Source organism: Nematostella vectensis, chromosome 7 (assembly GCF_932526225.1).
Source record: "Nematostella vectensis chromosome 7, jaNemVect1.1, whole genome shotgun sequence".
In the NCBI taxonomy this organism is placed as follows: Eukaryota; Metazoa; Cnidaria; class Anthozoa; order Actiniaria; family Edwardsiidae; genus Nematostella; species Nematostella vectensis.
Window position 1 is genome coordinate 11,167,182 of NC_064040.1, and position 12,263 is coordinate 11,179,444.

The following is a 12,263-nucleotide window of genomic DNA, read 5'->3' on the forward strand; positions in this document are numbered from 1 at the left end:
CGAATTTTTTGATTTGCAGTTGTAGGCAGACAAAGTGAATTGTCGATGTTATCACAAGTCATAAATTCGCAAATCGCTTTATTCAGCCTAGAAAAACAATTAATGAGCATTTTACGAAAGAACCGTCATTCGATGTTTACAAAGTGATGAGAATCTTGAGGAAATTCCCCCACAAAAATAAACATGGTTAAATCACAAGTATAGGACTTGGTGTGTGTTCCACAACGCGCACACATTAGCAACCGAAAATACCTAAAAATTCTTCAGTAGGAAATTATTAAAGCTTTTATAGTATCACCACACGCGCGGGATTGATTATTTTCATTTCCTTACGCACTTATTACAAATGTCAACCTTTTACGAGCGGCCCGGGTAACAGCGATACCAATATACAATTTCGCTATTATTCGTAATTTATTGGGCGTCGGTCGACAATTCTAGAGTTATCGTGGTTGGCTTACGAGTAATTTCTCCTCGCTCAAATTGGCAGATCTCCGGGGTTTTGCAAAAGCGCTACAAAAATGCTTTAAGCGCCCCGAATTTGCGCTTAATGATAGCATCTATCGCGCGGCAACGTACAATAGTAGCTAAGGGTACGTATCAATTACCGGTAGCCCTCAAGATCGGAAGTCTATGTATATGCATGTCTCAGAACTAGTAACAAAGCACGAATGTCTCTTTGTTAGCGTAAACTGAATCGTTTCTCGGCATGCGAAATCTGCATTACAAAGGCTCGGCGCGAAGCTCGCACCCTTGAAATACCATAGCGCGTGAATGACAGGGGTATGATCGAAGGGCTTGGTCTCGCTTTTGAATGCTTTTGGTACATTACAATGGGGTTGTTTGGGTCTTTGATCAACTGGCCTACGGTCAACAACGAGCCTGCAGCTGAAACAAGCGCTTTTATTTAGATGCAAAAATAGCTGAAATAATATCTGTGAGAAAGAGAACGTAAATGAAAGAGTGAGAAACTTATCAATTTCACATGGCGAGCGCGCGCTGGAATTTGAGTTGATTTCGCGCATTCCCCTTAAGAAGAAGAAAACTCCTAAACGCAATTTGCCTTCTTGTATAGAAATTGAAAACATTTCAGAATAATTTCCATATAAACGGAAATCTGTTTTGGGAATTTTCTCCGAAAACAATGGCAAATCTCCGTTTGAACCTCAAAGCCCTCGCATTGTTTGAACAACGTAACAAAAAAAAAGGAAATCACAGAGGCCTTAAGTTGCGATAATAACTGAAGATTTCGGTACTGGGAGAATTAGTAAGGCACTAAAATGCTAAATAAGCGTTGTTAACGAATTTGCTCATACTTTAAAGTATTGGAATTAGCAAGGAGGTGGAAAGTCGTATTTTTTTCCTAGCGGTAATTCATTCTCTCTTGCTAATCGTAAGGGGAAGAAAGTTCCTGCGCCAAAGCCCGACAAAATCGTGAGAAACAGTCGCAAAAGAGCAGCTGCTTTCAAGTATTCTAAAATTATTTAGGTCCAATCGTTTTGCGATAAGCTCGAGATCGCAGCCGATAAATTCCATTCGAGAGCAAGGATTTTTATCGCTTAAACCAATACGGGATGTCAAAAGTGTAAAAAGACTTTTCGCGAGGTTCCTATGTTTGCGTTCAATCGGACCTCATCTTCTTTCTCGCTTTTCAAAAGCTTTTCAGACAACACGAAATTGCCTGTAAATCATACAAGATGATCTTTTCAAGGACTAACGAGATTAATGGGGAATATTGGTTTGTTGCTAAACAGTTTAGTGGTTAAGAAATGTGTTTTTCGTTTGAAGAATGACTGTATTGCGCAAAACTTTGCGTGTTAGAATGTGAGGAAACTTATACGCGACGCAGTATGCCCCCGCTCATCCCGTAGAGAGGGAAAATAATATTTTGATATTGCAACCTAATAGAAAATGTGCTGGCCTTTTCAAATTAAAATTTTCATGTATAGACAATAACAAAATCATGCAGTAAGGGGATTTCTCTTGAGTGTTTTTAAGTGGCGAAATTTGCATTCATCGAGCGACTTGCTGACGATAAAGGAGGGAATTTCGGGGGAAGTTCAGTTTTAAGAGTTCTTTGTTATTGTAAGAGGCGAGTCAGAGACGCTTCAAGGGAAACAAGTTTGGCGTTCCATCGGTTACTGAGCAATCGCTGCAAGCCCTGAAGAATGCGTTTCTTGAAAAAGCCTCGCAAACAATAACATCGCACATGTACAAAATCCTGCTCGAAAGGTGAATTGTCTAGCAGGGGAGATACTAGAGCACACACCACTCAAAGCTTGGCTATTATTATTATTTGTCCTTGTTTGAGACCTTTCCTAGGCTTGACACCGAGCGAATATGTGACAAAAGTAAAGTTACTATGTTTCCTGTGCAAGTTTGTCAGTTCCAGTCGGTTCAAATCACCCCTTATCTCGTCACCCAAATATTTACCGTACGTCGCTCGAGGAATCAGGAAATTAGAAAAGAGAGGATTGTTTTCTATCAATTTTACTCCGCCTTATAACAAAAATCAATTTGAGAAATGCCGACATTGTGTTTTAAGTGCGAATCGGAAAATAACCAACACGCGCTAACGTGTCTTGTTATTGGCGTATCGGCGAGCGATCCTTTTTACGTGTTTGTATCTAGATGAGATCCTTTCCGTGGCTACTTTTACCGCATGGTCGGGTACAAAAGCCGGCGGTTTCCATGTCTACCAGAGTGAAATAAGTTAAATGCAGGGCTTGTTTTTTTTGTTTTGTGGTTCTGAGTAGGGACCATTAGGACTGTCAATGAGTGAAAACAAATTGATATTCTACAGTTATGCGTTTGACTGACGCTCTCAGGTGGCCTGAATTCTTCCAGTATGGAAAGAGCTACTCAAAGACGGTGTAACATGCACAGTGGTAAATTAATTATGCATCTGTACTCTAAGGGATTTGAGCAACTCTACTGACAAATAACACCAGTAGAGTACCAGTTCGCTTGCATTGTGTAACACACTAAATCCACTCAGAGACATAACAAATGTTGCTTTTGATCTTTGGGTTCGACCGTGGGTTTTGTAAGAAGCTAGTGTGTTTAGTGAAAGCGCTTAGCTAGTTTGAAAATGCAACGCGTGTTCATTTCGTCTGGGTGAATTTAAGTTTGAATAAGTGGAATTGACATTCAGTTAAAGTGGAGTTCTGCGCGCATCTTATTATTCCCTTGGCAACAAGTTGCGAAAATTCAGCTGAACCAACACGAGCACAATCCCGGCAAGGAATGAGGAATGACTGAGGCTTTGTGCAATATTTCGCTGGAATGCAAAAAAAAAAAAAAATTAAACCTGACTTGCGCGCAGAAATTTTTAGTAAGGGGAACCGGGGTACTCCCGTGGGGGTCATTAGATTCCTTCACCACGCGAAAATGAATGATAACTTACGAATAATAGTGTCTTTGGAAGCAAAGCGGCAGGCCTTTTCTACCACATTCGTATTAGTTCTATTTTCCCAGGGATTTTATAGCATAGGAATACAAAAGGCCATGCTAAAATGTGGAACAATACATTTTGATTCAATTGCAAAGGAACCCTACCTGTCTATTTCGTAGAAGTATGTTTCGCGACTGCGAAGAGTTTTTTGTGGTTAACTCAAACGGTTTTAGTGGTTTGGTGTTTTAGTGTTTTGAGGTGTAGAATTTATAACCGTGCTTTAAGAGATTATACTTTAAGATAGGCTCTTAAAACATCATTCTCATGAATAAAAACGGATTTTTTCTAATGAGTAATGTGGGCCGTAATAAAATTTAGACTGGAAGCATGTTCTCCGAGGGATAGAGAAAATTTCATAATTTTGAAGTGTACGCTTCCTAAACTCTCATTTACATAGTGTTTGCTGTCGTTCGTTGGTAAGGAGTAATAGCGACAGTATTGCGAATTTAACTTCATTTTAAAGTAAACCTTGTTTGATTTTAACAACATTTAACCAAAGCTATTCGTGTCCAAGTTTGAACGCGAATTACAATGTAAATTACAATTTAAGGGAATTAAAGATATAATGATTTCGTAGCCTGCTGCTTACGATAAAAACGTAATCTTTATGGATACCTTTGTTTAGGGGTCAGGGGATTGTATGTGGAAAAATGGGACAATACAAAAAGATTTTAATACGATTCCTTCTCATGCACGCAAAACGAATAGAGGAGGGAAAATGCTCAATAGCGAATAGACTAAAGCGTACAATAATTCATTCGTAGTTTTTTTTTGTTAAGGATCAACGCTGAATGCTTGGCAAACTTTGTGATATTAAAAAGTAGCTGGAGAGATAGGACGCCTTTTGCAATGTTTACTCGCGAGATGGAAAACGCGCGGTGAAACTATCGGAATCAGGGATATTCCTGCTTCAGTTTTGCCTCAAGCATTTTGCTGTTTTGAATAGAAATAAAGGGGAATAAATTCTCTTCCTTGGAAATGCTTCTCAAGAAATTGTTCATGAGTCATCCTCGTATCTCGGCAGCCACCGTTTCGGTAAACAATGCGACCCATAGTGTATACATATGAACGCGTAAAATTCCGAAAGCCTTCCACTTATTATCAATTTCATTTTCCCAAAATTCCTAAAAGCAGATGAGATACGTAAATAAAGTGTTTTTGAAAGATTTTAATATCTTGAGTGGGGATTTAAAGTACTAAAGACCTCTTTTGAGCCTGCTTGTTATTTTGGAATATGTAATTCAGGACAAAATATTTTACAGTTTTTGCCAAGTAATTCTGTTCTTAGCAACAAACCATTGAATGGCAAATACAAGCCAAACAATCAGGTTTATCTAAGCGCTTTGAAAATCCATAACTTATTCTTTTCTGAGATAAGTATCCTAAATCCTAGAGTAACATTACTAAAGCTTTAGAGGAATGAAAGCTACTCTCGCGTTGCAAATAATGTTTTTGTAATAAGATACATTATTTGGGAGAATTCCGGGTGGTGGTATTTTTTTACTCAATCGCAATTCGATCTTTAAAGATACGCCTTTTCATTCAAACGATCTGAAGAAATGTGGGTTTAAAATGCTCTTAGTGGAGGTAGAATTTTCTTGACTACAAATCTGTATTGTGCCGCATTCCAGAGCAAATTCAACTCGTTGCCAAAACTCCGTGAATACTAACTAAGTGGCAACCGAGATGAAAACCTCCCCATTTTCCGCTTCTTAAAACATTCAAACTTAAGAATGAAAAACTTGTGGGAATTTTAATATCAAGGATATTTAATTAATGGTCGTTCTTTCCCTGTATTTAAACGCGTTTCCCCGCGGGCTCGGATAAATTCTCGTTTTATTCAAATTCTATAAGAGACTCTTTCACAAAGGAAGGACAGAAAGGTAGTAAGACAGCCTTCGGAAGAACGCCACTCGGTCAACTTGAAATCCGATACAACTCTATGGAGAGCGCTTTCATTTAGTTTTCCCCTTTAATAAGAAAAAATGCAAAGGTTTGTTTTAAACATTACTCCGTCTTTCACCTATGGCCCCGATTTTTATCTCATTCTCAGTGAAAAGATTTCAGCTCGTGTTGATACGACGTCAAATTCAACCAACAAATTAAAAAGTGTATTTGCTTGTGGTCGACAGTTAGTGGAAACAAGGAAATCCACTTTGAAAACCCCAAATGAGCAGCACTGACACATTTAGCCTTTTTTTCTCCGTTTATATTGTTTATTGAGTAGAAAGTTTCATTCACGGAATCCGCTAAATTCAAGTCATTATCATAGCCATAGAAAACACCGTGAGCAGCTGCCTTTTAAAGCGCTCCAAAAGCGCGCATACTACCACAAAACCCCGAACAACTTACATTTTACAACACCAAATTTATGTACAAGCTCTCTTCGTAAAGACTTTAACGATAAACCATTTAAATATATACATCATGTGAAAGAATTTAGCCGAAACTGGCTTCGTACTCTAGCGAATAAAAATATGTACATTAGCTTTGCGTTTGATATTATTCCTATGCTTTGTTTGCATCTTTGTAAATATAATACTATTTGTTCATTTTTATACGCAGATAAACTATTTTTCTTAGTGTTCTTTTGAGTTTTCATCCCTGTCTGACCGGGACTTGTAGAACCACGATTTGTCTGTTCTCTGGAGGGTGACATTTATTGATGTGCCGGGTAAGACCGGGCGAGCTGTAAAATGTGCTACTGCATTGCTTACAAGAGTAGATCTCGCCTGTGTGTATGCGTGAATGACGATCAAGTCCACCTTTGTTGGCAAAACCGTTTCCACATACATTACAGGTGAATGTTTTTGGTCCCACGGCATGATTTAGGACGTGCTTCGCCCGATTCGTCAAGCTTCGGAATACTTTGCCGCAGTATTGGCACGGATATGGCCTATCATCCGTGTGGTTGTTCATGTGTTTGCGAAGGTAGGCCTTGCGCCGGAATGTCTTATTGCAAACGGTACACACAAATTGCCCTTGACTGCTACCAACTGGACTGAGTTCAGATTCAACCACCGGCGAACCTGGTTTCTTTTCCGTGTCCGATTCACTGTCACTTTCGCTCTCGCTCTCCACTTTTTTTTTCTCGACCGGTTTCTGGGGCTGTGAGGATTTCTTGTCGTGAGGCGAGCGAGGTCTGTGCCACCGTCGATGCGACGCAAGGTTGGCAGGGCAGCTAAATACTTTATCGCATTCTGGACACCGGTGCTCTGTATGCTGAATTCCGCTACACTTGTGTTGCGCCAGTGAAAAGGGATCGCTGTAAACTTCGCTACAGAGCTGACAAATAAACTGCGACTGTGGAAGAGGACCTTTAGGCTTTGGAAAATCGTTTTTATCGCTAAAAATCGCGAATTCCTTGTGTTCTAGTACGGCAGTTTTGCCGCCAACTGATCCATGCTCATTTGTGAGTTTCTCATTATGCAGGTCGCGGGAAATTGGCGAGAATTCCATTTTGCTTTCCCTCTTGCTTGGTTTTTCCGCTTTTCCCTCCGTAGAGTGAACGCTAGACTTGTGTCGCTTCGGAGAGTTTTCTTTTTCTGTTTTGAATGGTTTAAACGCGCTCGTACAGCTGGTTGAAGCCGTCGTCGATGTGAACATCGTAGTTAATGAACTTAACACTGGGAACTTATCGCACTCCGTCGGTGAATGAATTATTCCAGTAACCGCAGACGAAGTCGCAAATATTCTATTGTCGACATAGTTAAAGTTAGGGTCGTAGTCATCTTCTGGATAACTCCTCTTCTCTCCCGACGACTTCACGCTCTTGTTTTTCTTGACTAAAAATGCTCGAGGCATAGCTATAGCTGTTTCTCTCCACCTATCGGCACTTGCTAAATACTCTTCGCTCACAACTTGGAATATATAATACCAATACCACACCGCTAGACTGCAGATTGTCGTACCGTTAGATCGAGCCGGGAATGATTTGAGCTGATCTTTGCGAGTTGTGTGGCGTTAGTGGTTCGTGTATCGACCCGGAGCTGAGGATGTCTTCACTGGTCTACGTCGGTAGCCCGAATGCGTACGGACCTCGGAAGCGCCACTGTTTTAATTGTATGAGCGCAGCTGTCATAGACTTGTACGGTGGTTGTTAAGAGGTTTAAGAACGACTCATTGAGACGTCACACCATCCAGCTCTACCTATTGTTAAATATGTTGTTTTATTGTTTCCCACTATCGCACGTGTTTTTCATTGTTCCACCATATACGAGCACACGTATATTAACATCACATTAGCGAGACCAAGAAACGTTTTTACATGCAAGACTAGACATGTCTTTACTATTTTAGAAAAAGACCAGTCGTGTAGCGAATTCGCGAACGAAGTAAACTCGTTCGTTCGAGTTTAATGCGTTTCGAATTGTTTACCCCCGATGTCATTATGTCCAAACTAACGACGAAGGGTTTTTTTATGCATAACGAATGTTTATTCATAGGATAGATCCGGCCAAACTGAAGACAGTTACACACAACATTCCGCACACGTGGCTTTGATTGACAGCCATCAAAAATCATCACCTTGTGATTGGCTCAGAGGTAAAGGTCCAGAACAGCTGATGGGCTTCCAGCCGAATTTGTCATGCCAGAACAGAATATATGCCATCAACATGAATTTACCCTCTTTAACACGGCCAGATAAATATTCCTATTGAATACCGGAACTAATAAGCAAGGGAAAGAACATTCTACTAGGGGTGACAAGAACTCCTAGAAACAATCTCCTTTAAATCATTTTTGACGATTGCTATTTTCCCCTCCATCACATCCGACAAAATACGTTAAAATGACTGCTCAAAATAAAAAATTCCTGCCCACTTCGTTATTTATTCCCTGAAACAGATGGCTTGAAAAGGGTTAAGATAGCCGACATGATAAAATTTTATCAAAATATATTGTCTTTCATACTAGGGTAACACTGTACATATATTCTCCAATCTCAACGAAAACATTCTGCTAGAAATGTTCATTTGTTAGTCAACCAAGTGTTTGTAAGTTTTAGTTTGAAAAGAAGTGAGCCAATTGAATGAAAATGTCCCAAGTAGAATAGAAATGACTGTGTTTTTCTATTATTCCGAAGAATATGTAATTGAAATTCTTTTAAGTCCTTTAATCACCATATGCCATGCTCCCACCTCCCCTTGTAGAAGGAGAATTTTTATCTCTCGCGAATTCCTAAAATCAATATCACCTCGCGTCCAACAGCTGTATTTTTCCTGACATTTTTAATTTCCTTTCACTAACTCCTGTCCATATTTCGTTGATTATTTTATGAAATACTGGGTGATTTACGCCGTCATTTTCTCTAAATAGTCACTTCAACTGAGCCTTCTTTATGTCAATGTGTGGACTTTAGTTCATATCTTTTGAAATTTCTACGAGATTTGGTCCGGAATTTCTTCATCACGCCTTGCTTGGTATTCCTGAGAACCATTTAGCAAATGTAAACACCTCGCTTTCCTATTGTTTTTCTCTGCAGCTCCGCAATTACGGCTATTGACAGTCCATCTAAGATATATTTTCATCCTAAATCCCCTTTCTTCGCGAAGGGTTCTAGATTCTAATACCCATCTAAAAAAAAACATAATTTTAAACCCTTACAGCGATGCCGCGATGTGCGCTCTAGGGCCAAGAAAACCTATAATATCTAAGCCGATGTATAAATTTATGCAAACTAAAAACTGCCATGGGTTAAAAAAAGACATCTCAACATGTAGGAGTGTGAAAACATTCTATTCAAATAAGGTATTCTTTGAACACAAAAAAGGTCAGCGAAACGCCGTCAACTAAATAACGCACGGCTCTCAAAAGTTGTTTTGAACTAACGGAACGCACAATCAACTTATGTTATGGAGCCAAAATGAACATCGAAGTTATGCAAGCCATTTATGATTGTAAAAATAAATAATTAAACGGCAAGCCTGTCTAGAAGAAACCTTTCTGTCATTAATTGAAGAAAAAAACAGCATGCTTAAGACAGGTGCATTCTTGGCTAAATGAATAACGCTTGGAAGCGAAATATTATAATGGAATTTATTGTACATTTCTTGGGAGAATTCTTGATATTAGCATCATTGTGTCTTCATCTGTGATGTCGAATTTGATTTCTCACGGTCTTTATCAGTAGTATATTTCGATAGTGAGGGTTTTCGATGAAATTGCCCAGATCCTCCTTTTCGAGTGTAGCGCAATTTGGCTTTAATCGAACCGATGTATTTAGAACACTTTTATGGCGCTTTAACGCGGGGCAAACATTTCGTATTCAATTTCCACAAACACATTTAAAGCCAAAGAATGCCACGTTCTGCTTAAAAATATGATAATTAAGAAATGAGTCAGTGGAAATCGATTCTTAATACCGACGGATGTGGAAAAATTTCGGTCACGTTTGTCATTTCGCTTTGCTCCGCGGCGGTATGTTTTTACTGACGCATGTGAGCGCGCGCGTGGAGCAAGATTATAATCGCTTGTTTTCGAGTCGACAAAGTTTGAGGCACTGGCTGTTTTTTAAGTAGCACATTTTCCCTGAATAGTGAGAAAACGATTAAGTGCAAAACATCGCTAAAGACGCACCCCCCTCGTGCAAGTCAGCCCAAACAAGCAATTTAGCCCGGCATAATGCAATGATAAGCGAATTTTAGTCGCCTTCTCAGAGAAAACAAAACTTTACTCTTCGAAACAATGCTTGTCCTTTTTTATGGTGTTTGTGAATGCGGTTTCACAGGAATACTTTTAACTACTTATAGTACACTCCTTCTGAATGCTAAGAAGTGTAGCATAAATGGTTTGCGATCAAAGTTTGAGTTGTTGGTAAAAGCGGTTAAACTCTAGGTTTGAGTGATTTTATGCACGGTGTATTCACTGGAACTCTTGAGATTGGGTTTGTGTGTTTCTCGAGGCCAAACACAGTGTTGTCATTGAATATATAGGAGGATTTCCACGTCCTCTCATACGAAAACTTTCCTGCTTTGTTATTATAATTAAGACTCTACAAACATCTGCCTCTGTCGCGATTTGCATTTTTACAAACATTTATTTTCTCAGTCAGCTCAAGTACTCGTTCCAAAACTAGTCTTTCAAAACAAAAAACGAAATAACTGTGTACTCCAAGCAATGGGTTTTCTCCCAACTTTCGTGTATACTTTAAGGACGGTAATTTATCTTGTTTTCTTGAACAATACTGATTGTGTTTTGGATTCATCAATTTTAAAGCCCGGTTGTGAATTCAAAAGAATTTTTCTAGGCGCCAGCTTGCTAAAAAGTTAGTTTCCTCTAAAGCTATTTATTATTAAGGGGACTTCTTAAGTACGAATAGTGGCAAGAGATTGGTAGATATGCAGACTTCGGCCTTAATTGGCAACCGGCTGATTTGTAACACTCGCCACTTAGCTGTCAGCGTTGAGAAAATGATGAATGGAGTTTTGTTAAAAGAAAGAAAAAATAGAAATTGACCTAATTTCACCGCATGCTCCAGATTCTAATAAATTGTGGGTGTATGAAATGCAATAGATTAAGGCATAATTTTGGGCTAATTTGCCCATTTCGACACTATTCCTTCAAAACAGTCAAACACAAAAGTCATTTGGATCATAAAATGGAAATTAGCTGATTTTATTTTCTCATTTTGCTTTTCGTGGACGTTTAACGAGTTCTATTAAACACAGCGTGGTTTCCAAGTCTATTCAATTTTACGTCTCTCTTATATAACCATACCCACTGCGTTGTTCGCTAAGGAGAACGGAACTAGAGGATAATTCAACCTCTTCACAAAGCGCTTGTTGTCAAAATATAACGCTGTTAAAAACTCCTGCGCTTGCTATTTTATTTCTGAGTGGTTATAACTTGGCATTATTTTGGTCTTTTCTAGAACAAAACTGTTAATTAGAAAGTGTGTTTTGATAGGAAGTCCACCTAGGTCTACGCTGTGAAGAAAAAGCAGGCGGAGATATTATTTCTATAGGTTATTTTCGAATTGAGATTATTATAGGCATTTTTTGCTTTTTGATAAGAAAAGGATAATGTTGCAACTTACGTGTATATTAAAGAATTGATCTTTTTGTGAATGTTGTTTTGTGGAATGGTAAAACAAAACATCATATTTTGCATTTTATTAGCCGTTAAATGCTTGTAAATCTAATGTTTGCCGAGAATATAAAAAAATCCATTAAGACAAGTAACAAGACCTTCAGATCTCATCTAAAAAATGAACATGAAATGTGCATAGGATTTTGAGTCCTCTTAAATATTTTGCGTTTGGAAAGTAGGTATTCTCTTGCTCGTAAATATACCAACAACGCCATCTCGACACGAATGAATTAGCTCCTTTCGATTGTGTTATTACAATTCCACGTCTGACTATCCATTGATTGGAATTTTCAAGCTAACGCTTAGTTGCCTAGCTGCGAGAAACTTTGTCTGCGACAAAACAAAACAATTTTATATCTACAGTAACAACATACGTTTGATAATACCCTTTTTGATGACGACCTTATAAGGATAAACCCCCCTGGAGAGAAAAGCAATATCGGGCACGGAACTCTTATTATTTTCAAATATTCCCAATAAAACACACTCAATTCCATTTTCTTGGAAGGCCTTTACAAAGAAAATTAACAATATAGGTTCATTTCCGAGGATATTGCTCATGGTATTATACTCAATAGCCTGCAAGTATTGGCTCTGCATAGCGCTTTTGAATTCATTGTGCTTTTTACTCAGAGCTGCTTAAGTCGATCTTGATTACAAAATTGAATTTCCTATCACGCCCGCGTTTGTATCTTTGTAGGAGCACATGCGGATTATC

The 12,263-nt window shown here is 38.8% G+C and overlaps 1 protein-coding gene across 1 annotated transcript; it reads right to left on the minus strand.

The window, feature by feature from the left end:
- Positions 1-5,648: 5,648 nt before the first annotated feature.
- LOC116614511 (insulinoma-associated protein 1) lies at positions 5,649-7,584 on the minus strand. The gene has a single exon (XM_032375602.2). The coding sequence runs from the start codon at positions 7,256-7,258 to the stop codon at positions 6,053-6,055; it is 1,206 nt and encodes a 401-aa protein (XP_032231493.2). The 5' UTR covers positions 7,259-7,584; the 3' UTR covers positions 5,649-6,052.
- Positions 7,585-12,263: the final 4,679 nt, after the last annotated feature.